Genomic DNA, 24026 nt, shown 5'->3' on the forward strand with positions numbered 1-24026 from the left:
GCGAGCAAATATAGATCCAACCGTAGTGTTGTACGAGTGCAGCGTAACTTGGTGCTCCAGGGCAGGGAGTACTTTGGTGAATCGCAAAATGGTGAAAAGGCGTCAAACAGCGGTCGAAAGTAAATTACATCCGTAGAGTTTTAGGACTACCGTGACGTATGAATGCTGCGCCCGTTAGCAAGTGAGCAGGACGTGTTCAGTCCAGCCGTAGTGTTTAAGGACCACGGTAGAGTATGTACGTACTTGTTTCTTGAACATTGAACCACAAAAGGATTTATCTGTACTGCAGAGCGCACGCGCGCACACGCGCACACACGCACAAACTCGATCGAGTAGTCTGACCGGCTGATCCCGTCTGTCAAATTGTTATATCATTGAACTCACCCACAATGACCGGGTTTTCCCTCCAACAGGAACGGAACATCCATATTTGGTAAAAGGGACATCCGCCGCAGTCACAGGAAACGCCAAATTTGGGCTGAAGCTGTGTTATTTTTCCTGGCTGGCCAGAAGTGATAGTGATAGTTCACGTCCCTCCTCCCCTCCACACTCTTCCTTTTTGCTGTTTAAACAGCGAATTTCCATTCTTATTTACATTTTTAAGGCTAATATTCAACGATGTTAACCTGCAAATTAAGGTTGGCTGAAGCTCTGTATAAAACTAATATTTTCATGTTATACAAATAATTAATCTGCCCCCTATTGCTTGTCATCATTTGTTAACAACACTATCAAAATGACTGTAAATGTTCAGACTTTTGGCCTGAAAGATATTTTGTGGACCTTTGACACAACAAGCCTCTTTCGTCATCGCCACAAACTTTTAACCTCATGCTTTTAACCATTTGTCTGTTTGGTTATCTCTCTCTCCCTGTCTCTCTCTTTCATACACACACACATGCAGACACACGCAGACACATACGCAGGCAAATAAATTTTTTAACAAAAGTGAGGAATTTGTACTTTTTATTTTTATATCTCTCTTCTTTCACAAAAAAACACTTTGCATATAAAAATCAAACACTGACCAGCAAATAAGAATATACATGTCTCAAAACCTACACAGTAGGTGTCAATTACTGTACAAGTGTAAACATTAATAATGCAATTCCCACGTGTAAAAGCGCTCGTGTTCACAGTGATGCAATTTAAAACACTGTGCAATCAGAGGATTTAAAGTCCCAAAACTTCAGTTTTTAATCAGTGCTGAAGCTTCCAATTCATGTGACAGATGTCCAAAAACATGGATTTGTTTACTCCCTCCAACACTTTTCTGTGTGACCTTTAGCCTTTGACCCAGAGAACATTGGCCAAAAGGTGTAGTTTGATGATGTCCGATTTTCAGCATAAGGTTCAGCAGGAAATGTCTTTCTCAGCAGATGTTTGAGCTATAGGGAGATGCAACCTCTGACTCGGGACTTCCCATCGGCGAGGAGCAGGAGGAGTACATGTGTGGGGACAGGGAGGAGGAGTAGACCTGTGACGCTGTGGAGGGAGAGAGGGAGGTGAAACAGGGGGAGGTGGTTTGTGTGCCAAGAGAGGAGAAGGAGGATGTGGATGAGGAGTGGAAGACAGCAGGTGAGGAGGAACTGTGACCTGGGGAGGAGTATGTGGAGCAAGGGGAAGAAGTGGGAGGTGAAGAGTAAGAAGGGGGGTTGTTGGTGGGAGGAGACATGCAGGAGTTCCTGTCATTTCTCCGCTCTCTCTGCCTCTGGTGGATCTTGGTGTGCCGCTTGCGCTCGTCACTGCGAGCAAACTTCCGTCCACACTCACTGCAGGCGAATGGCTTCTCTCCGGTGTGTGTGCGGATGTGAGTGGTAAGGTGGTCACTGCGGCTGAAATTGCGCATACAGATGCGGCACTGGAATGGCTTATGTCCCGTGTGCATGCGTTGATGGCGCGTCAGCTCATCAGAACGCGAAAAACGGCGAGTGCAGCCTTCAGCTGGACAGACATATGGCCGTTCGTGAGGAGGCACCTTGCACTGAAGACTGGTGGAAACCTTTTTGCTTCGGCTTGATTTTGGGACGTGAGCCTGGGGGGAAGAGACAGAGCATTGTGGCTGAATCTGAGAGGAGAAGGCCTTGATGGTGGACAAGGGTGTGAGTGGAGGCTGCAGTGGCAGAGGAATCATGCTCTGTGGAGGCTTGTGGTCCAGGGCCGACCTAAGGTTGCCATCATGCGGCTGCTTGGACAGCAGATAATCTGGTAGCATTGGTACCACCACAGGTGATGCCTGGAGGCCCATCCTGGAGGTGGGGTAGGCAGGAGGAGAGCCTTGTGGCTGCAGGCTCTGGGGGGCTGGCAGGGTAATGGAAACAGGAGAAAGAAGGTTGGGGCCCGCAGCAGTGGTGTATGTTGGCAAGTCTGAGGTGCCATCATTGCTACAACCATTGTCCTGGACAGCACTGAAGCCTGGTTGGGACTGTGGTGGTGAGGATGTCAGTGATGATGTCAGTGACGATAATGAGCTGCTGGTTGTGGAGGGCGAAGCTGCCATGCTGACCAATCCGGTGAAGAGGCTGAGGAGAGGCTCTGCCCAAAGGCCACTGCCGCCGGAAACTGACGTGGACGGCTCAAAGGTGAAGCGGCCACTGTACGCCAGAGGGGGGAGGCGTGGGGTGGGAGGAGCAAGATTCTGCAGGTCGGGGAGGTCTAACAGAAGGTCTGAAGGAGGAAAAAAAAACGTTTTGTCAACAAGGGCTTCTGAATAATTATATAAGACAAGTGAGAATTGACCAAATCTGAGTGGCTACAGGGAGTATCGCCTAAATGCAGCTAAATATCTGATAATTATTTTCATTTTCAATGTTAGAAATAGTTTAGATGCCAATCTTAAACCTAAATTCCAACCAAGTATCCATAACTTGATGGAATCATGACGCAGAAAGAGGTTCTATTTATTTCTCTTTGCAAATGTTAATAAAAGCAGAGCAATGCAATCAAGAGACATAAACTCTGCTAAATGTTAAGGACAAAAAAATCCCAAAAATGTTGACTTTGCCTTTAATAATTGACTTTGACACTATCATTTACAACATGAAAATACTCTCAACAACAGGCAAAACTTAGTTCTGCATTAAAAACAGATTAAACAGCAGTCGCCATGCATCTTAACATAAAGACAAATCTCCCGCAGCACTGTGCACGATCCTCACCTCCGTACTCTGCGCACTCCCCGCTCAGCAGGCCGGCTGCCTCCGCGGCCAGCAGCGAACCTCCCGCTGCGGCGTTCTGCAGCAGCATCTGCAACTCCTCTAGTTTCGAGTAGCCGTCCAACGGCGAGAGAGGTGCGGGCACGCAAGTCAGGGGCTCAGGAAAGAGCATCTCCGCTTTTGTTGCTGCCATATCTCGGGGGGAAGAAGAACTACAATCAGCGGGGACTGGTGTCGACTTCAACGGCTCATGGAGCTCCTGAGTGCTGGATTGTTCCGATGAGCCGGTGTCCGCTCCCGATACACGCGGAGAGGGGTTTTGCTTCTGCTGCTGACGGGGGCGTCGATGCCCGGAGGAAGCCAATGCTGTTCAGGTCCGGGCTCCCGGGACAAGATGTTTTCACCTATCTTAGCAAGATGTTTGAGAATGTTGTCATCAGGAAAGTAAACATCAACAGGTGTTTACCTCCTGCTGGTGTTTATGTGGACAGGCAGACAGGAGCAACTTCAACTAGAGCTGTCAGCGTCCCACTTTGAGGATTCCCGGCTTTATATAGACTCCTGCGTGACGTACTTCCCCAAATAAGGCACGAGGGAAGCCCATATTTGGTCAGAAAGGCGAGCGTGCAGCCCGGGTGCACACCGCCGTTCCCCTGCTGTTTGAGTTCTTTGTGTTGCGGTTTTCTGAAGCGTGAACGGTACTGCGGAGTCCTGACGTCAGGCCAGCCCGTCGATTGTTGTCTCATGGATCTTCGCAGCCGTTACGGAGCCGCACACGGACCTGCGCCAGCCGCCATGGCCGGAAACACCAGAGACACATCACGGCTCAGATTTTTTTTTCATGTCGCGTCACATGGATACGTCATCATTTCCTTGGACCTTATTTGGGTTTTTTCCTGTCAAACTGCTGACGGAGGCCCAGCCTTTGACTATATAGGACCTGGTCGGGGCGGTCAAAGAAGACACACTTTCTTTCAGTAAACCTGGACAATGTTTCATATTCTGTTGAACATTCGTATTTATCTAGTCATAACATATAATATATTATTATTTCTAATACAAAATCACAACACGCAATTCAACAGAATCCCAATATATCTATACAATTTACCATTCGGTTGATTAAACGTAAACTTAGTGACATCAGTGAATGAAAAAAGTTTTATGGATTTCCTCTTGGTGGACTCCATTAGGAGTATGGAAAACAATATTATAATAACACCATAATTAAGTGAAGTGGTTTGTATTTCTCAGAAATAGAAACCAAACCCGGGTCTGATCGTTCATTCGTTCAGATTCTAGTAGTAGAGGCTTCCTGCCGGTAGAGGGAGACATTACACATTCAATGCAGAGCTTGACGTTCGTTGGGTTTTTTGGTCGTTATCAATTTACGGCAGTTATATAAACGCCTGGTTGGGCGAAGTAATTTAGTTTAATGCCAGTAACTGTTGTACGTGTATGCTGTATTTATGGTTTACTGGTTTGGGAGTGATTGCTGCCTATTCCTCATTCCATACCCCTCAGTTACCAAAGCGCTTCACATCAGATAGTTTGGTCATTTAATGACATGTGGTCCAGTAGACAAGGACATCGCTGTTTCACTGGGACAAAATATGTCTTGTCTTTATGTCTTGTCTTTGTACCCTTTCGCTAGCGGCTATCTGTCCGCGTGTTAAGCTAGCAAAATTACATTTTCAACGTACGAGCCAATTAACGTGATTTTGGCGATGTTATGATAGTGTGGGGACCTTGATCTTGAAAAGATCGAAATTAAGGGGCGTGTGTAGATATTTACAGGCAAAAGACAAAAAAAACGAACCTTGGAGGATGCGGGCATCGATCCCGCTACCTCTCGCATGCTAAGCGAGCGCTCTACCATTTGAGCTAATCCCCCAGTCTGTGCGCCAAAGCTGGGGAACAGTAGTCTGTATAAGATGGGGAAGAAGGGGAAAAAAGGGGAAAAAAGGGGGAAGAAGAGAAGGAAAGACAGAAGTTCGAATCCCACCCGGACCCAAAAATGATAGAATTATTTTTGTAAAACTTTTAATTTATAACAAAGAGAATATGTATGTACAATTGTGAACAAAATGACATTCACATTTAAGCATTTATAAAGCTGAAATTGTCAAAGAAACAAATCAAACCCCAATGAAACCTTGATACAACTATGAAATAAGATGTAAAACTTGCAGTGGAACTCAAAGGGCAGAACAGCCCACAGGGATAAGCATATTAAAAGTAACAATATTGCATTACTGTCTCATCTGCTTCAGACACTGTTCCTTGGTGAGAGCCTCAGTGTTTGGACAGTATATTTTTCCTTTGTACTGAAGAGGGTGGCTGATGGTCCACTGGAGGCAACTGCAGGATCAATTTGCCGTAACCTAGGTTTTGCCTGTCCAGCTGTATTTGCTGGCATGTTGTAGGTGTGCAGCTGGTAAACTGGGGGCTGGCGTTGGTACTGTGGCAGAGAGATGGGTTTTGTTTTTGCACAGGGCAATGGGTCAGCTGGCCGTTGCACACCTTGCAAAAGAACAGACGCCTCCTGACCCTTCAGCCGTTGGTTATACCACTGCATGAGGGTGGTCTGGTTCACTCCAACACGTTGGAGGGTTGTCTGCTGCATTAGCGTCCCATTGCACAGAACCAGCTGCCGGATCTTTTTGTAATCCTGTAAAATTAGAGACCATCGAGATACGCTGTGTTGTCCTCTTTTTTGGGGCTCGTATGAATGTTGCACAGCCTCGCGAAGATGGTCTCTATCAGGCGACAGCAGTTTGGCCACTGAGCTGGTGAACCACTTGAGCCAAGAACACACCGTTTTGTACTTTCCACCCCAGGAGTGAACACAGCCTTCTTTTTAGGAGACCTGAACCGCCCAGTTAGCAACCGGTCCTGATGTCTTGCAGCATACACAATCCTGTCTTTGTCAAATTTGTCAAGACTCTGCCACAAACCCAGAATGGTGCTAACTTGTTGATTGTTCAGGGTCAATCCCGTCTGCTCTCGTAGCTCCACCAAGTATTCAGCCAGTTCATCTACTTGGTCCGTTCCAGGAATGCTGCGGTTGTCTCCAGCCTGGAAAATAAAAACTGATATTTAGCTTCTGTGGCATCACAATTTCCTTGTCACTACTTAAATTCTTGCAGACAGACAGATGTCAGGGACCCGACGAGAACCCAAATGCAACACCGGAGTTCGACGGAACAACAGCTTTATTATCAGGAATAGACAGCAGACAGGATTCACCGGGGAGCCGGCAGGATAGGATAGTAGTTGGGAAGGTGGAAGGTGATCTATAGATCGACTGAGAATTTATTTATTTATCACTTACATCCTGTTGTGAAGAGGACATGGAAGAAGGAAGCTGGGGCTGAAGCAAAACTGTAGATGACTGAAGAGGAGGCCCAGCTGGAGGTGGAGGAGGCACGGCTGGAGGTTTTTTTGGTAGACATTTTCTGTCATGTTATAACATAATATAACTCAGCTGCAGAGGGCACTTTTCTATCTGTAACAACAAAAAAACTTACTCTTGTTTCACATAAACATAATAGCTGACTAATAAATGTGTAAACACCCTGCTGAATGTAACAGTTAACCGTGTTTTAAGTTCTTCAGAGGTATTTTTATCCTGCTAATAGTTATAAATCTAGATAGATTATATCCTTTCTGTCTATACCTGAGGGAAAAATGTAGTCTGCTATCTGAAATGATTAATGTAAGTCGTTTTAGGTTGGTCGTTTCTCCTGAGTGTAAAGGTCATGCCATTCTTTGGTCTGTCATAACATAACATAATGTTATAACAAGTAATCAGAAACGACGCACTCCAGCGCACAACTGCCAAAGAAAACAAGCAATTTCATCGGCAGAAAAAAAAATACAGCCATCTAAAGCTATGGCAGCAACTGCACAAACTTTACTGCAAAACCCGATGATCAAGTTACATTAGCGTTACAAATGCCTGACAGGACTTGGACATATTGCATTAAGCATTTACGGTGATATTTTATGTGAAATGAAAAAAAAAACGTAACGAATAACAGACCGCAATTTGCGCACGTACCTTGTCAACATCCACGGAGATGTCCGGAATAAACAGCGGGCAGACTTTTAAATAATAAATCAACTCTAGGATCGATTGGCTTTTCCAAAGTTTGAGACCGCAGTTTAATTTAAGGCGGGACGTCGAAAGATTGAATCGCGTATATGATTGGCTGTTGAAAGATTGAATCGCGCAGATGATTGGCTGTTGAAAGATTGAAAAGCGCATATGATTGGCTGTTGAAAGATTGAATGGCGCATATGACTGGCTGTTGAAAGATTGGATCGGCGACGCGACTGGCTGTCGAAAGATTGGATCGGCGACGCGACTGGCTGTCGAAAGATTGAATGGCGCATATGATGGCTGGGCTTATACAGCTTTTCGCTCGCCGGGTAGCGCCGCCAGTAATAACAGTAACATATTTATATCTTCTCATATGGAAAAATTATGAAAATGAACGTATTTTATGAATTTTAAATGGTCCACGACGCTGAGATTATAGCAGAAGAAATAGGTAAAACTACCATCGTACATTAAATCCTCTACTACAATTCATCATACAAATTTCCACTGTATGACTTCCCCTGCTTTATAAAGACCATGACAGAATTCCGACAGCAGAAATAGAACAAAGCTGTTGTGTGTCGGTATGTGGCAGCAGGCTGCAGGAATACCAGCCATGCTGTATTTAGACTATGAGCACAGACGCGCACGTACCACGCACTCATATTCAAAAGAATGCTGCTGGAAGTTTCTGGTGTCGTCTGTGCCTGTATATAAGCAGCGTGGAGAGGACATCAGCCAGACACACAGACGGACTCCAGACAGAAGCAAGCTTCGATTCTGAAAACCGACCTCCACCTCTTCTGATCGCCAGGATGTTGAGCGCCAGCGTCTTCCAGCCTTCTACCGTCGCCGTGAGGCCTTTCTTGGACCTGCACTGGCCTGTCAGAAGCCTGTGGCCCGAGACAAGGCCTCTTTTCTACCACATTGAGCAGGAGATGATCCGCCACATGCAAGAGATGAGGCAGAGCATGGAATACATGGAGCGGCTGCACCAGAAGATCTTTGAGGAGATTGACGGCACCTCAAGTTTGACAGGGTCCCTCAAGCCGATCACCTTCCAGGAGGTGGCCAAAGATGCACACAACTTTGCTCTCAGCCTGGACACTCAGGACTTCACCCCGCAGGAGCTCTCTGTCAAACAGGTGGGCAGGAAGCTGAGGGTGAGTGGCAAGACGGAGAAGAAGAAGGAGGACAACAAGGGCTCCTACTCTTACACATGTCAGGAGTTCAGACAGGAGTTTGACCTGCCTGAAGGCGTTAACCCCGAGACCGTGACCTGCTCACTGGTGGACGGGCGGCTGCAGATCCAGGCACCACGAGAGAAAGCGGAGAGTGACGCAAAGGAGAGGGTGATCCCCATCAGCATCACTGGAGCTCCAGCTATCAGTGGAACGACGGAGGAAAGCAAGAGCTCCTCCACAGAGAAGAGCGTTGAGAAAAACTGAAGCTTCTCCTCTGTAGGTCCGTGCCAGGAGGGAACGCTCCGCTGGATTTATTACTTGCACTTCAGAGGACTTTTTAACACAAGTTTATGACTTAATGTTGTTTAATATGCCAACATGCTGTTGATGATTAACATGAATATTATGAATCAGTTGTAGGAAAGTGGTAAATTTACACTACTTTATGCCATTTTGCCCCCACTAGATTAAATATAATTAATGTTGTTGTAACTAATCTTGAAATAAAAGTGCAGCTAAGGTCAATCCACTTGTCTTGTAAAAGAAAAAACTGACTTATGAATGATATAGTAGAGATGACAATAATCACAGGACACCAGTGTTTGTTTTCTTTGTAAAATAATTCTCAATAAACTTAATTTATTCACAAACTGCTTTTCAAATTACCATGTGGTCGTCTTTTTTTTTTTTTTTTTAAATCACATACAATAAAAAACATTTCTAAAAGACATGAGATGTCTGAGTCTCTCTGTCTACTTTGTACACAACTGCTTGTCCATTTACAGCTCCTCTTGTCACCTGAAGATTCAATTTTTTTATTTTTATTCTTTTTTTAGATGCGAATGAGCCTCTCCAGCACCTAATCTCACTCAGACATCAGCATAGAAATATTAAGAAAAAAAAAAGATAAGCAGGAAATAATGAAGAAGAGAGGGACTAAAAAATTAACAGCTACAGTACATGTTTCCTTTACTTCTCCTTTAGACTTAGTCTTTTCCTTTTGTCTTTTTAACAATTTGATTTACAGAATAGTAGAATATGTTCAGTTAAGGCTTATGTTCTGTGTTACGAAGCCATCAACGGAAACAAACCCTTGGGAGGGGGGTGGGGGGGTGGAGTGGAGTGGAGCGGGGAGGGTGATGAGAGAGTGTGTATTAGAGGGACCATGTGTGCGTGTGTGTGTTAAGAATGGATATGTAGATGTCTATTATGGGAACAGTGAGTGGTTTAAAGGGACATGTTGCAGGGGGCATCCTTGTTTTCGTCCCCTCAGTTACAATAAAGGCCTTTGCCAACCAACAAGACTCGACCTCGAGACCAACGCCTGGCTGATGACAGCAGATGATGACCGAGCACAAGATATAAAATGTAAACAAACCAGTGGGGCTCACGTCTGTAGCGGATCCCCTATTTGTCAGACGGTCACATTGCTGTTCAAAGGCCTTGAGGGTGTAACCCTTAAAATGGAGGTCCGGGGGCGAGAGGGCGTGTGTTTGTAAGCATGCGAATGAGGCCCTTTGGAGAGCATGACGCTGTAATTTCCTTTGGTTGATCGCACATTTCTGACTGCTAATTTAGACCACATGGGAGCGATGTTTTACTCAAGAGTACATCTCAAGTCTTTGTCTTGTCAGGAGGAAATGAGTATCATTTTTTGAGCCAGAGGTCTTTAGTCAGGATGTGGTTAGCCTAGCATAGCAAAAAATAATAATTTTTTTTAAAAGACAGTGAAGGTGTCCAAACACAGACCCCCCCCCAGCTCAATTACTACATGGACAAGCTCGTGTTTAAAAGATGCATCTACATTAACTGCCTTATTGGATTGCATTAGCATGCTTAGGTTTGAAAATCAACACTAAATAAGGCACAACTGTGTCTCCTAGTTTTGGTCTTAAACAAGCAACAGACAAAGCGAAAGGTTGATGATTGCATTGATTATTACTTAAGGTCGAATGAGCAGAAGATGCAGGTCTGTCCTTTTGATTCTAAGAAGAGCCGGAACAGAATTTAACTCCAGTGAGGGCACTAAACTAGACCAACCACGTCCTGACTTAAACCAAACCCTGTTTCTTTATTAACACAAACTCAACATCTCACTTTTAAAGAAAACTATGTTCAAGTCAAAACACCAACGTATTTTCCCAAATTTCTGACCCACCAACAGTTGCCACAATCCAATAGAAACAAAACAATTCAGTTATTGAACCTTTTAGACTCAATTACAGACAATTTAATTAGGATGCACAGTAACAGAACCATGTGATAATAACTTAATCACTTCTGTTTATTAGTTACTGCTGATGATATCTGTAAACCCAACTGCACCCTTTGATGTACAGAGTTAAGCCAAGTTTGATGTTTTGCTGCTGACATTTACAGATGAATAACAAGCAGGTAAATGGTGCATCCATAATTTCCATATCTGGAAGCAGAGAGCCAGCGACTAAACTCAGGAGGCTTTCGAGTAAAGTTTCTGTGTGTTCTGATTGTCTTCTGCTTTTATAGCACCACACAGAGATGCTTGTCTGCAGCTAACCGTCAACTTAAGGATGCCAGAGTGCCAAAGAGCCCAAAATAAACGACAACAACATAGAACCGCCTGATTACAGGGATGGCTGATTTGTGCAAAAATAATCAGAAAGAAAATGGCTGCCTACAAAGGATGAAATCGCTCTAGTACCTGCTAGACAGGCTTCAATTATCAGCAGGAATGTAAAGTTTAAATCCGAGTTTTAAAAAAAGGGGGAAATACATCAAATGTGGTCCTTAATACATGTGAAGTCAGCAATACTGTGAAACACTGTCGACCCTAAATGTGCAGTTTGTGGTTATGCCCGTGAGACAGAACCACAGGGAAATAATCCAGATCTTAAAGGTATTTAGATGCAAGCGGGTTTCTTTCACACCTGGTGGTTCTGTGCGTCTTCGTCATCAAGACACCTAAATGCCAAAACATTTGAAATCCCGAGTTCAGCCTGTTCTTTCCGTTAAATATGTAACGTCTGTGCGGGCGCTTTTATTTGAATGCTCCTCTGCACAGCTCCTGTGGCAGTGTGGACAAATTCAGTCAGGACTCGATCTGAACGCAGGTCGCACGACCACCAGGTGGATCCACACACACACACACACACACACAGAGGCACACACACAGAGGGTGGGGGGGTTAGCAGGAGTGTGTGCAGTGTTCGGCGGTGAAGGGTGTATTTCGGTAATGTGTGAACACTCAGGTGAGCGACAGCATCAGTAGCTACCAGACCTGAACACATCGCCACGCCGAGGCCTCACAGACAATGACCCATCCTTCCAGATGCCCTCCAAGAATCACTTGTTAATGTCACATACTGCATTTCTGGGTTTGCTCGTTGCTATGCGCACGAGCTGCTCTGATAATTTGGGTGCAAGCTGAAGCCGAGTTGACGTCTCAGAGCTGTGGGGCAGGCGTGGCGACTGTGCTTTGGGCAGGAGGTGTAGAGCGGCCTGATCAGACTGGAGTGTGTTACAGACTCAGCTGCTGTGTGTTGGAAGACACTTGGACGCTAAGAAGAACCAGGACAGTCTGAGTCCAGTCACAGGAGAGGGAGAACTCTGCATCTGGCCTTCGGACCCCCGAGCGGCGTCCGCGGGCTGATTCTGTTCCAGGTGCAGGAAGACAAAGTGCTGACTGGACTCACAGTGTTTAGGTTGCTTCTCATCACAGGCGACCAGAGTTACTTTCTACAAAATCCCCACTTACAAACGGCTTTCCTAAGAAAGCAGCCGGGAGGACACCGAGCGCTGAGCCTTGGCCGCTGGCAGTCACGTCATCGCTGTCGTCGACCGGCTTCGTTTACCGCAGCTCAGCCAGTGAGAGAAGGCGTTGTTCCTGAGAGCTTTGCTGTTTGGTGGAAGGAGGCGCGGAGTATTGAGATGAAGAAGGGAGGGTACCCATAACTTCGAAAGAAAACTAAATGATAAACTTTAAACAGATCACAGCCTTCAATTTACAAATGCATCAGTTTTCTTCTATTAAGTTCAAGTCCAGTTCTGTACAATCCCTCTCAAATACTGCCTGCTGCGCCGCCTCTCGCTCCTCCGCTTCCTCCTCCCCGTCGTCATCATCATCCTCGCGGCACTCCTCGTCGCTCTCGCTCAGCGGCCCGATGCTCGTCCTGCCCAGGCATTCGGCCGGCGAGCAGGAACGCCGGAAGTCCCCCATGAAGGCCTCCATGCCCATGCAGACGTCGCCGCCGCAGACGAACCTGGCGCCGCGCTCCAAACACTGGGGGTCAATACTGCGGGTCTGCAAGAGGAGGAAGACGGAAAATCTCTCAACCGTGACAGGTTAGTGGAGAAAAAGACGGGGGGTGGGGGTTGAGCTGCCATTACCTGAGTCATCTTGGTAAAGTCGAGAACGGGTCGAGCGCAGGGTCTGTCGGGGTCGCGGCGTCGTTTCAGACCGGGTTTGAGCAGCAGAAGGTCACAGGGCTGTGAATGGCAGCGCGGCAGCTGTGGCGGCAGGCTGCGACGCAGAGACGACGGCGTGCTGCAGGCTGAGGACGGCGAGGCGGGTACGGGGCCCCCCCGGGCTGCACCGGTGGAGTAGCCTGGCGGAGGTACCACTGCTTGACTCGGCACAGGAGGCGGAGGAAGGAACGTGGAAGCCGCAGAGTCTCTGATGAGCACGGGGGAGAGGGAGAAACGCCTCTGGGGAGGTGGAGGTGGATGAAGGGGAGAAGGCGAAGAGGAACAAGAAGAAGGGGAGGGGAAGAAGCAGCAGCAGGCTCCTCCCCCCGCTGCTGCTTCACTGGGGTCCCAGGGAAAGCTCCAGGGCAGCGGGGAGTCTGGAGACAGTGCCAGGCTGAAGAAGGTGGGGCTGGATGAGGAATGCAACGATGAGTTCAAAGACGAACTCGGAGCGCGGAGAGGACAGGGTCCTCCTCCTGCGACTCCTGCCCCTATAACTCCTCCTCCCACCCCAGATCCCCCGCCTGTGACCCCACCTCCCGCTGCCCCATGGCACTGCTGGCGACTGACAGGAGTCCAGACCCGCGATGCACTGGGTCGCCACGTGTAGCGGCAGCGAGACAGGTCCTCAGGCACCGACAGCGAACGGCAGTGGCGCTTAGGGGGTGGTGGTGGCGGTGGAGGGGGCCCAGGACCGGGTGGAGGTGCTGGGGGTCCAGGGAGGGACAGCTCAGATGCAGAGGTGCTGGGCACCAGAGGCCGGTGGTGCTGGGACTGAGAGGAGGCCCCGTCCACGGGGTCACCCCCCTCTGGGAGGTGAGCATCTGGGGGCACAAGGGGCACGGGGCCAGGGGGGAAACTAGAGCTCAGTAACCCCCCCTGCAGGCCAGATTTGGAGGGAGGGCAGAGCTGCCAGTAACTGCTCTCTGCACGAAGAAACACATGAAGAAACATAAATATAAAAATGATGAGAGAAGCAAAGTGTGACCATCAAAAATAAATTGTTGTGAAATAGAGATTTTCATGATTTAATGCAGGTGACTCCAGAGAGGCACTTGGTCGCATTCTGAGATGTTAGAGGGGCTTCTTTTGACAGCTCAATTCAGTTTGATCTGACTTAATTAAACCCTGTAATCACTGTGGTATAAAAGACTAAAGCACGTTTGATAAAAGAAAATATAGGACTATAAATATAGGCTAGAGTTTTCCAGGCCGGTGTGATGTGGTGCTGTCCGTGGTGCTGATCCTACTCCTGTAACACCCCCTTACAGTCGCTGTGAGAGGCTTCGGACCGGCGTCTGTTGTTTTCCTGTTTCTCACAATAACAGTCCAACGTGCCGGACCACACCTCGTTTAAAGACCAACGTGCCTGGGAGCACGCACGCAGGCACAAATGTGTTTGCTATTTAAACATTGTGGGTGCTGAAATAGAAAATGAAGAATGTGCCGGGCTGAAGCAAAGACAAACGCAGCCCTTCATCTATGAAAAAAATCGGAGGTTGATCTTAATTTACTTACCAGGCATCAAGCCATCTGGGGGCCAGCACTCTGTGAGGGTTTTGGGGTCCAGCAGGGACTTGAAGAAAGTTAGATATTAGACCTAAAGCTCAGTGACCTGCTGTGATGTAAAGATCTGGAGGTGGACTCACCAGGTAGTAGTCCCCTGGCTGAGCAGGGTCACCTTCCAGAGTCTGCTTTCTTAGGGTCTCCGCCAGCTGCGTAACCATAGCATGGTGGCAGGGGAGGAGGGGGGAGACAGGCGAAGGAGGTGGGGATGAGCTGGAAAGAGCAGGGATGGGAGAAACTGGGAAGGAAAGGGGGAGAGGGAGAGGAAGAGGAGGCGGGAAGGGAGAGCCACGCCTGTTTGTACGTCTGTCCGTTTGGTCCGTCCAGCAAGAAAGTTGGGAAAGGGCTAATTCTCCCTCTCCACCTTACTTCCTCAGGGCTCGGTAGCCCCGCCCACTCTCAGAAGCACATGGTCAGTCAACTGTTGCCCCTGGCAACATACCTGGAGGGGGAGGATGCTATTAATGTGGGCACAGCGGCACCACAGATTTGAATCAATCACTTGAAACGTTTTCTCACGCCACAGGTTAATAATCTTCAATACGCTGATTATGCACGGATAAATGCAACATTCAACACTCGAACATGTGATCTGTCCTCATTCACACGTTTCCTGTCCTTTATCACAAAAATAAGAAAAGAAATAGTCAAGGCGACATGTTGACTACCCACCCCAGTGCTAAATGATAGTACAACTGTTCGAGTGATTCACATTGGTGTTGTGCACCAAACAGAATTCTAGTTCGAGCATCTCTAACATTCTAAATTCCTTCTATATCGTTCCTCCAATCCACGCCACACATCAGGCGGCCGCTTGTGATGGTCTCCTTCGACCTTTGGCTCCAGGTGCGGATGGGGTCAGAGGCCACCAGTAAAGGGAGACCCACAACTGCGCTGCAGCCTCATTCTGATGCGGCTGCAGCAGTAGATTCAACACGTGGTGTGTTGTGGTTAAATAATGCCACTACTGTTCGCCGATGACAAGCTGTCCCTGGCAGCGGAGGCCATTGTGCAGCCTGAGCGCAGCCGATCCGGCGATGGCCGCTGAACATCCCCAGCTACTATTAGCGTACGCCACAAGATCTCGCTGTTTTGAATTACGGAACCCAAACCCCATGCAAATTAAGATTAGGATTAAGAATGGAAGGGAATGCCGCGCTTTGGCGTAAAACATTTAGGAGAATGTCACTCTGATTTGCATTTGCGGCAGGATAAGGCGGTGTGTATTTGCAGTAGTAGGGCAGCTGCCGGTTACATCACCGCGTTAGCGTTGCCATGCAGCTCAACATCACCTGTACAGTTAGCTTGCTAAAAATAATATGTCATCTTGTTATTGCATTCAAGGTCGGCTCAATTATTGCAGCCATTTTGCTTGCCGATATGCAACCAGCCGATGGAACAGCGTCCCTCCCCGAAAACCCCGCTGCCTCCTGGGACTCGGATTAGTCTGGGTATCTAATAACAGGAGCTCGGCTGACCGCCTGCTCGCATCCAGGGGCAGCAGCTAGCTAACGGCAGCTCGCTGACCTGCCCTGCGTTAGCCGGCTAGCGGTTAGCTGCGGTGATTTCACAAACAAACCCTGTGGATATCACAGGGATGTTCTCGTCTGGCGCTCTTCCCTTCAGACATTCGAACCAGGGGCGTCAGTCCTGCATTAAACCCCAAAGCCTCCCGCATATTAAGTCACGGAGGGTCGGCGCTGGCGAACAACGGCAACAACAATAATAATAACAATAACAATAATAACGGTGGCGTTTATACGTCTGGTCGGCCTGCGGGCTCTGTGAGCAGCGTGAGCGGAGAAAAACACGGCGTGATGCTGCGGGATGGATGTGCACCGAGTAGCTAGCTATCGCAAGCGGGGAGACGAGCGGTCTCTCTCGGTCGCTTACCTTTGACGGGGCTGCACCTCCGGGGGAAACGGTGTGAGGCGGCTCCGTTGGATGCGGCGGCGCTTCTCGGTATATTGACCCAGTAGTATTATTGACGAGCCGAACGCGCCGCTCCGCCTGCCGCCGCCGTCAGCACTAAACGCACCGCGGATGAATTAAAGTCCGGATTTGACCGCACGGTTGTGCCGCTGAAGGGTCCGAGACGGACTCAGGTGTCGGTCACGGTTGATACCCACGATCCTGTAATTATGAAAACATGATGATAGACTGTGCGCGCACACGCCCGTGAGCGGTGGACATTCATAAATAACATTTACGGTGCCAGCCGAGGGGAGGAGGGGCGGCGATACACCTCGGCACCGTCGGCACCTGCCGCTTATTTTATTTTTATCATCCTATCAACTCTAAACACATCGAGCGGTCAACATTAATACAAAACACCAGCAAATGCGCGCAAATTTATCAGCGAATGCAAAAATATACTCGCTGAAGTGCCGCAAAGGCTTATGGGTGTTGTAGTTTTGATGCGCGCTGGCTCACAGCGGCTTGTTTACAACAGCTGATACCCTCTCCGTGGATGTCTGGGTTGGTTGTCAGTTATCTCGATTTTTGGGACGTGTACAGCGGTAAGGGAGACTGTAAAAACGATGGCGAGATTCACTGGCCCCTCAGGTGCCAGGAGGCAGCGGCAGCAGCAGCATGTGGAGAGCCGGGTTATCTGACACCGCACGATGAATTAAATAACCTCACATGCACTTTTGTCTGCGGCTGCTGAACTCAGATTCACCATCAGGGCGTGATTTATGGTGTTTGTTCAAGCCAAAAATCATAGTTTTAGACTCATGGCAGCTTTTAAGCGGTGGATATTTAGCACATATCGTGATGTGATTTTATTGTATAGATATCCACAAAAATGCAACAAGGACTCTAAAGTTCAGCGTGAAACGGCCACAAATGACGCCAGAGACAGCAATTAAATATCCTCAAGTGCTTATTTACAGGTGTGGATTTGAAATATATTCAACTTAATTCTTAACCACATTCTGAAAAGGTCTCCATTTATCACCTTGCTGCTATATGGATGTTATTTGGAAGATTTCTCAGACAGAAATTAGATCAGCGTTTGATTTTATAACACTTTATTTACATAATCTTTATTAATCTCATCTTTCAGCTTTGCCCTTGACAATCAAGGAGCACAAACGACAAATTGAATAACACAAAAGTAAAAGAAAAGTCACAAGGAAAAGCGACAGCCTTTTCTCCATCACTCAAGCTTTGTTTTTTTATAGAAAAAACAGAAGACAGAAGGAGCTGGAGCCCGATAGACAGAGCCTGAAGTGACAGTGGACTCAAGACAAAGCCCACAGAGAGGTGAGAATGTGACACCAAATGGGGTTACAAGATGAAATAAGTGACATAAGGTACAAAACCAATCGGCAGCTTTGGGACCAGTGCAGGTGAAGGAGGACACGGGTGAGAAGTGCTGCATCTGATGCAGGTTAACAAAGTGCAAACTGCTGTAGCGTGCTCTGGTCCAAGTCTTCAGCCATCCGACTCCTGGACGCTTTCATATTCCGTCAGATCAAGAAACGCATCCTGCTGCTGTCGTTGACTTCTTAAAAAAGACGAACATTCTGAGAACCCCCCCCCCTCCCCCATACATATTTATGTTTCAGAAACATACACGGTCTAAAGGACACATGGTCCAGAAGTCCCAACAAATTTCCATCCTGATGATCTCACATGTGTCCAGGAAGTGAAATTCACCGACGATCAATAAGGATTCCAGAACAGCCCATCGGAAACAACAGGAACCTGCTGGTCATCGGAGCCCAAAGCTACCGGACGAACAAAATTGGTGTTTACCATGTAAATTCGGTGACTTTAAACATCTGACGTGAAGCGATGGAGCGTCAACGCCACATCTTCAACACTTCTCAAAAGCCTAAAATCCAGTTACCTCGAGTATCATCAGAGTCCAAGAGGAGGCGGAACCAGTCGTTCATGTTATCGTTGGCAGGGACCTGACCTCTGGCGGAGCATCCGAGCCCGGGAGGAGGGCGAAGAGGCCGGAGGCGCCCATCGGCCTCCTGACAGAACAGAGATGATACGATTAAACCCGAGTGGTGCGGACATCACGGCTGAAGGTGATGACTGGTGGAGTTACTGGTGAGACTGGACTGGTCCAGGCTCCATGCAGCTCCAGTGACAGAGGGGACACAGAGGAGGCTTTAGAGACCACTGGAGGCTCCTTCTCTCTCTGCTCCTCTCCTCTGTCCTCACACAGCTCTGAGGTCATCTTCGCCAGCTGACTCTGTCTGCAAAAGTCACATCTTTGAGTTCTGGACAGCAACAGCGGGGTGTCGTGCTTCCACTCACAGTTGCTCCACTGGATCCTGTGTATCTGCAGCCTCCGACTGGTCCGTTGGGGGGTCCCACATGTGCAGCGCTCGCCGCCACAGGCGCACCTGCATGTCCCAGGAGCGCCGACTGTACTTCCTGTACTTGTTGGGTGTGGAGGGGTGGAGTTTTGGATCCCTCAGGTGTCTGACAGAAGGAAAGAATAGTCAAACTGATCCTCGCTGTTCAATCTCCATTCATAAAAGCACATTCTCACCTGGGCACTTGCAGCAGGTAGTTCTGGTACCCGCTGGTGTTCTTGCCATACTGGATCTGTTTTTGCCGCCGCTTTATAACTGCGGCGTTGGTCTCGGTGTTGGCCGAATCTGGGAGGCGGGCGTAGCAGCGACTGAGAGAAGACCTGCAGAGGTCAAACAGGTCAGGAAGCACGAACTTCAAGTCATTTCAACAAGAGTCAAGGGTCAAACTCCCGACCTTTTGCCGTCTATGTCGTCAGTCCCAACAGCCACATTGCTGGTGGACACTTTAAGGATGCAGCGCTCCAAGATGGACGGCCTGAGGGTGGTGAAGAGGTCGGTATCAAATGATTAACGCACGTTTGAAATGTTCACTTGAATAGCAGTCACATGACCTACCTCCGAGGTTTGTTGCCGGCGGCTCGGTCTCGTCCTCGCAGGCTGCCGGCAGCAGGAGGAGACGGGATCGGAGACACGTTACTGTGAGGGAAAACCAACCGTGTTAAAAAGAAGAACAGGAAGTGGGCAGTCAACACGCACCAAAATAACTACTGCAGAGCAACAAAACATCAGTCAAAGTGGCAGACACGGATTAAAAATGTGAGGTTGTACAGTAGATAAATAAATCTGATATTGTATTAATGCAGTGTTGAGAGTGACTTCTGGGGCTCGGAGGACTTCCTAACCTGACCAGGCTGTCGTACACAAAGCTGCAGCCTGGGAGGAGCCACGGCTCCGGGGCAGAGTACCCCGTGGCGGTGGCCAGCAGCGGGTCAGGGAGGCCATTCCACACAGCAGCCGACCAGGCCTTCGCACAAACGCAGGACCAAGGGCTGAAACAGAGACTGAGGGCACAAATATCAACGTCACAAATATCAGAGTCCATTAAACTAAACTATGGTATTTTAGCTCCATTATACATTTAGTTTATCAAAATGATCAATATGCTATTTTATGCACCATTTTCGTTAGATTGTAGGGAAATATTATTTGTACCCTCACTTGTAGACTTGGTTATTTAATATTAAAGTGGTTAAAGTAACATTTGTACAACCTTCACTAGATTTTTAACCTTCTCCAATGAAAAACATGTTTTATCCATTTGTAACATATCCAGATATTTCAATTGATTTCCAGAAATACTTGCTTAAATGCCACAATTAACTCATTAAAATCTCAACAGTGCAGCTAAATACAATATGAGAAACAGTGGTGCACACAACCACAACTAAAACAAAGCAGTTTTTATTTTTCACTATTTTGCAGCAACTGTTGGAGATCATCCAAACCAATCCAAATTCCGAGTGTAAAGAAAACTTTAAGGAAAAAGCATTTTAAATGGAGTTTCAGTCGCTATGATGAGCCCTCTGCTCGTTACAGAGGGTAAGTAAACGTGGCCCTGACGGTGTTACCTGGAGGAGAGCGGACTTCGAGCTGATGTTTCCACTCCGCTCGATGACATTTTAGCACTTTGACTTTGTCGCTTTCACTTCAGACGGACAGACGCCATTGTTGGCTTTCATGGCCTTTTAATGAGTCGCACCTGAGGGGGGCGGGCCTGGGGCTCAAAATGAGCTGTTATGTTCATCAAATAACCATTTATTGGGCTTAATCTCGGAAAACAAGGATCATCGGTCCTCTAACTCTATACCAGCATCTATTTACCCCGATAAATGTAAACGCGCGTTTATGGATTTCGACTGTGGCGTGAAACTTGTGAAGATTTGACCCTTTTATAGTATTTCTGGTCCTGTCCAGCAGGGGGCGATGATGAAAACGTTGAAGACTACATCCGTTTTTACGACAGCCGTATTCTAAGTAAACAAGATGGCGTCAAGCAGTGGGGTAGGTCTCTCCTATAAACTACTTTTTAGTTCAAGAGATGTACAATTAACTAACAACCGATGACTTTGGTTAATGGTACCAAATGTATTTTTTATTGATACCATGAACAAATAACGCAGGATCTTGTCAAAATGATGTTAAACATCCTCCAAGTGCTAATGCTGGCTAATGTAGCCAGTGTCAATTATGATTTATTTTTTTTACCGCTTGTTTATTTAACTTCGATTCCTCACTTTATTTTCACCTGACAGAAAAGTAAACCGCTTCTTCTTGATATTTTGACATGCAGCCTTAATACCGGTACATAGGCAACCGACAAATTAATAACACAGGGCAGCCATCATATTGCGTGTATTTTTTTTTTAACTATAGAAAATTCCATTTTATACATTCTGTGCTTTGCTGACCCCACATTTCTGATTTAATCAAACCATTGCGTGATTTCATCTTAAACTGTTTCTCTTTCCTCGGTTTTAGTCAAGTAAAAATGACTTTCGTCGCAAATGGGACAAAGATGAGTTTGAAAATCTTGCTCAGAAACGACTGACAGAGGAGCGGGAGAAAGAAAAGAGAGATGGTGAGAAAAATAAACAAGACTACATTTCAGCAAAACTTGGTGTTCATCCCACATTTAAAAAAGTCTCAACCACTGCACATCTGGTGTGTAATGGTGGTGGGTAATTTTGTACAGTGCTGTACGTTTTTTTGGAGATGTTAATTTCCCTGATGGACAACCCCCTAAAGGGATCAATAAAGTACTCTGATTCTGATTCTGATCTCATAACATAGCCCCCACCACCACCACCACATTACGTGTTTGCTTTGCCTTTCGAGACATCTGCGAATTAAAATAAATGACAGCTGCTTTTGGCCCTCGTGTCTCAGGGAAACTGGCTCCGCCGGTCAAGCGGGAGCTCCTGCGACACCGTGACTACAAGGTGGATCTGGAGTCCAAACTGGGGAAGACCATTGTCATCACTAAGACCACTCCTCAGGCTGAAATGGGCGGGTATGATAAATCACGTATATGGTACCATGGCGGGTCTTTAGCGTCCTTGTTGTCCAGCTCTTATTGGCTTTGTCTGTATCTTTCAGGTATTACTGTAACGTCTGTGACTGTGTGGTAAAAGACTCCATTAACTTCTTGGACCACATCAATGGGAAGAAACGTGAGTTTGAGTCGCATCAACACAGCGATTCATGATGGACCCACTTAATTGTCTGTTGTGTGTGTAGACCAGAGGAACCTGGGCATGTCGATGCGGGTCGAGCGCTCCTCTCTGGATCAGGTAAAGAAACGTTTTGAGGTCAACAAGAAGAAGTTGGAGGAGAAGCAGAAGGAGTATGACTTTGAGGAGCGAATGAAGGAGCTGCGAGAGGAGGTGAGGGCAGCTTAGGACTAAATGATGCAGCACACATGCGATAAAGTCTGTTTTTGTTACCAATGTGTGTTAGTTTGAAGACTTTTTGAAGTTAATTGTCCCTGCCTTTGTCAGGAGGAGAAAGCCAAGGCTTACAAGAAGGAGAAACAGAAGGAGAGGAAACGTCGGGCCGAAGATGATGTGGATTTTGAAGAGGACGATGAGATGGCTGCAGTGATGGGCTTCTCGGGCTTTGGCTCCTCAAAGAAGAGTCACTGAAGTTCTCTGCACCTCACGTCAGGACTGGAAGCTGGACTTGTCTCTGCTGCTAGAGCTTGAGCCCAGAACAAGACTTTTAAGGACAGGAAGGAGTCCTGCTGCAGCCAGGCTCTTCTTTTGGTAGCCCGACTGTGTCATTTCCAACAAGGTTTAAAGCAGCAGCTTTTCCTGTAACACGCAGGTAAATGTTTTAAAGGAAAATCGCACCTGGTTCAGAGGTGTGGCAAAAGTAGTGGTAATCATTTTTTATATTTATATCCTTTACAGTCTACCTTTTTTTCGTCTGAAAAGGGTTAAAGCTAATTAGAGCAGCCGATGAGTTTGTAGCTTCATTCGGCTGTTTCTTTTTTTCTTTTTGAAAAAGGCAGATACCATTTAAGACGTCATCATCAGCCATCAATAGGTTATAACTCGGTGCAGATTAATGTTTCACCCTTTTTCCTCGCTCCTGTTCATTGTTAACGTGTACGTGTAACTTTTGTGGACGGTTTGGGGAGGTTGCTACAATAAAGAGCATTTTTCTTTTTAAACCCCTGCTCGGTTCTCATCTCTGAAGGTGAAGGTCGTCTGCAGGATGTTAACGGGGCCAGTCGACACTCGGAAAGCGACCGTTGCTACATTAAAAGCTGAAACCTTTGTCTGTTGAACTCAAACACTGTCACAGAGAGGCGTCAGCCGTGATTCGCCAGGTGCATTTGTAAACACTTGATTCTTTTTGTTTTTATGTCTTGCTCGACAAGTTTGATTTGCATCTATTTGCGTCAGTAAATGAACCTTGACGGCTGTGCGTGAAGCTGTGTGTATGTGTTCCTATATTTACTACAAACGGAGTACCAAGACCTCATTCTACTAGCAAAGTGAGGACGTTTTTGGAAAGTGACCATTATGACATGTGGATGAGGCCCATTAGTAGTGTCAGAAATTGGGAAGGACCATCCCACCTTCCTGTTTTTCTCTCTGTAAGAAGTCCTTCCACTGGTGTGTTTGATATATTTGAGTCTAATATGCTGGTTAAAATGGAAAAGCAGTGAAATGGGTATAAATCCCACTGTCACCTTGGTGACAAACTCCTGCCACAAGTGGAGTGGGTAGTGGGAACCAGTTGATCCTACCAGTTACCTTTTCCACAGCTGTGCTTCAAGAGTGCTTTCCTGTTGTTTAGTTACAGTTATTCCCAGATAGCGAAGCTGTTTATGTTCACGTCAACAGGCAATACAGTGTTGCAGCCTTTATATCTGGAGGGTTTAAACCATCAGGATATAAAGGCATCGGCTCACTTTTATGGAGGTTTAATGTGGAGCACGGTCACATGTCATTCTGCTGCTTTTGGTGACACACCTGAATCAGAAACTCCAGGGTCAGGGGGTCAGATAGGTTAGATTTAGACCAAGGAGCTAGGGAAAGTCCTCACAAAGATAGAAGTACAAGGATGTGTGTGTGTGTGTGTGAGAAAGAGAGAATCAAAAACACAAAATCTGACCTTAAACATCCAACTGTACCTAATTAAGACGGCGGTTTGCAGCGGTGCTGCCAGCGATGTGACGTGACGCCACAAGATGAAGCACATGTTTCCTGAGAGGCTAAAAAAAGCGTTG

General features: G+C 47.0%; 5 protein-coding genes, 1 long non-coding RNA gene and 1 other non-coding gene across 8 annotated transcripts; 2 read left to right on the top strand and 5 right to left on the bottom strand.

Moving 5' to 3' along the window:
• Window positions 1-949: 949 nt before the first annotated feature.
• Window positions 950-3921, bottom strand: LOC130537398 (early growth response protein 1-B-like). The gene is made up of 2 exons (XM_057054203.1): window positions 3159-3921; window positions 950-2667 (listed from the first exon to the last, which is right to left on the bottom strand). Exons 1-2 carry the CDS (start codon window positions 3346-3348, stop codon window positions 1373-1375), a joined length of 1485 nt encoding a protein of 494 aa, XP_056910183.1. The 5' UTR covers window positions 3349-3921; the 3' UTR covers window positions 950-1372.
• A 1055-nt stretch (window positions 3922-4976) lies between these two features.
• trnaa-agc (transfer RNA alanine (anticodon AGC)) lies at window positions 4977-5049 on the bottom strand. The gene has a single exon. It is a non-coding gene; the product is annotated as a tRNA-Ala (tRNA).
• Window positions 5050-5181: 132 nt separating this feature from the next.
• LOC130537402 (uncharacterized) lies at window positions 5182-6712 on the bottom strand. The gene is made up of 2 exons (XR_008953613.1): window positions 6490-6712; window positions 5182-6233 (listed from the first exon to the last, which is right to left on the bottom strand). It is a non-coding gene; the product is annotated as an uncharacterized LOC130537402 (long non-coding RNA).
• A 1115-nt stretch (window positions 6713-7827) lies between these two features.
• Window positions 7828-9094, top strand: hspb9l (heat shock protein, alpha-crystallin-related, b9-like). The gene has a single exon (XM_057055246.1). It carries the CDS (start codon window positions 7893-7895, stop codon window positions 8706-8708), a length of 816 nt encoding a protein of 271 aa, XP_056911226.1. The 5' UTR covers window positions 7828-7892; the 3' UTR covers window positions 8709-9094.
• On the bottom strand, window positions 9046-16755 carry fam53c (family with sequence similarity 53 member C). Its single transcript, XM_057055239.1, has 5 exons — window positions 16347-16755; window positions 14537-14895; window positions 14406-14463; window positions 12810-13813; window positions 9046-12723 (listed from the first exon to the last, which is right to left on the bottom strand). The coding sequence occupies exons 2-5, from the start codon at window positions 14612-14614 to the stop codon at window positions 12436-12438; spliced, it is 1428 nt and encodes a 475-aa protein (XP_056911219.1). The 5' UTR covers window positions 14615-14895; window positions 16347-16755; the 3' UTR covers window positions 9046-12435.
• A 713-nt stretch (window positions 16756-17468) lies between these two features.
• Window positions 17469-20568, bottom strand: slbp2 (stem-loop binding protein 2). Of its 2 annotated transcripts, XM_057055244.1 has the most exons (10): window positions 20359-20568; window positions 19633-19791; window positions 19346-19426; window positions 19185-19265; window positions 18967-19110; window positions 18729-18896; window positions 18517-18667; window positions 18310-18439; window positions 18093-18187; window positions 17469-17983 (listed from the first exon to the last, which is right to left on the bottom strand). In XM_057055244.1, the coding sequence occupies exons 1-9, from the start codon at window positions 20406-20408 to the stop codon at window positions 18123-18125; spliced, it is 1029 nt and encodes a 342-aa protein (XP_056911224.1). In that variant the 5' UTR covers window positions 20409-20568; the 3' UTR covers window positions 17469-17983; window positions 18093-18122. The 2 variants fall into 2 exon arrangements, with proteins under 2 accessions (XP_056911224.1, XP_056911223.1); XM_057055243.1 differs by having other exon boundaries at window positions 17469-18187.
• Window positions 20569-20701: 133 nt separating this feature from the next.
• zmat2 (zinc finger, matrin-type 2) lies at window positions 20702-22961 on the top strand. The gene is made up of 6 exons (XM_057055251.1): window positions 20702-20791; window positions 21269-21368; window positions 21677-21800; window positions 21887-21960; window positions 22028-22173; window positions 22288-22961. Exons 1-6 carry the CDS (start codon window positions 20774-20776, stop codon window positions 22429-22431), a joined length of 606 nt encoding a protein of 201 aa, XP_056911231.1. The 5' UTR covers window positions 20702-20773; the 3' UTR covers window positions 22432-22961.
• The last annotated feature ends 1065 nt before the right edge of the window (window positions 22962-24026 follow it).

The sequence above is a fragment of the Takifugu flavidus genome, chromosome 14 (assembly GCF_003711565.1).
Source record: "Takifugu flavidus isolate HTHZ2018 chromosome 14, ASM371156v2, whole genome shotgun sequence".
NCBI lineage: Eukaryota > Metazoa > Chordata > Actinopteri > Tetraodontiformes > Tetraodontidae > Takifugu > Takifugu flavidus.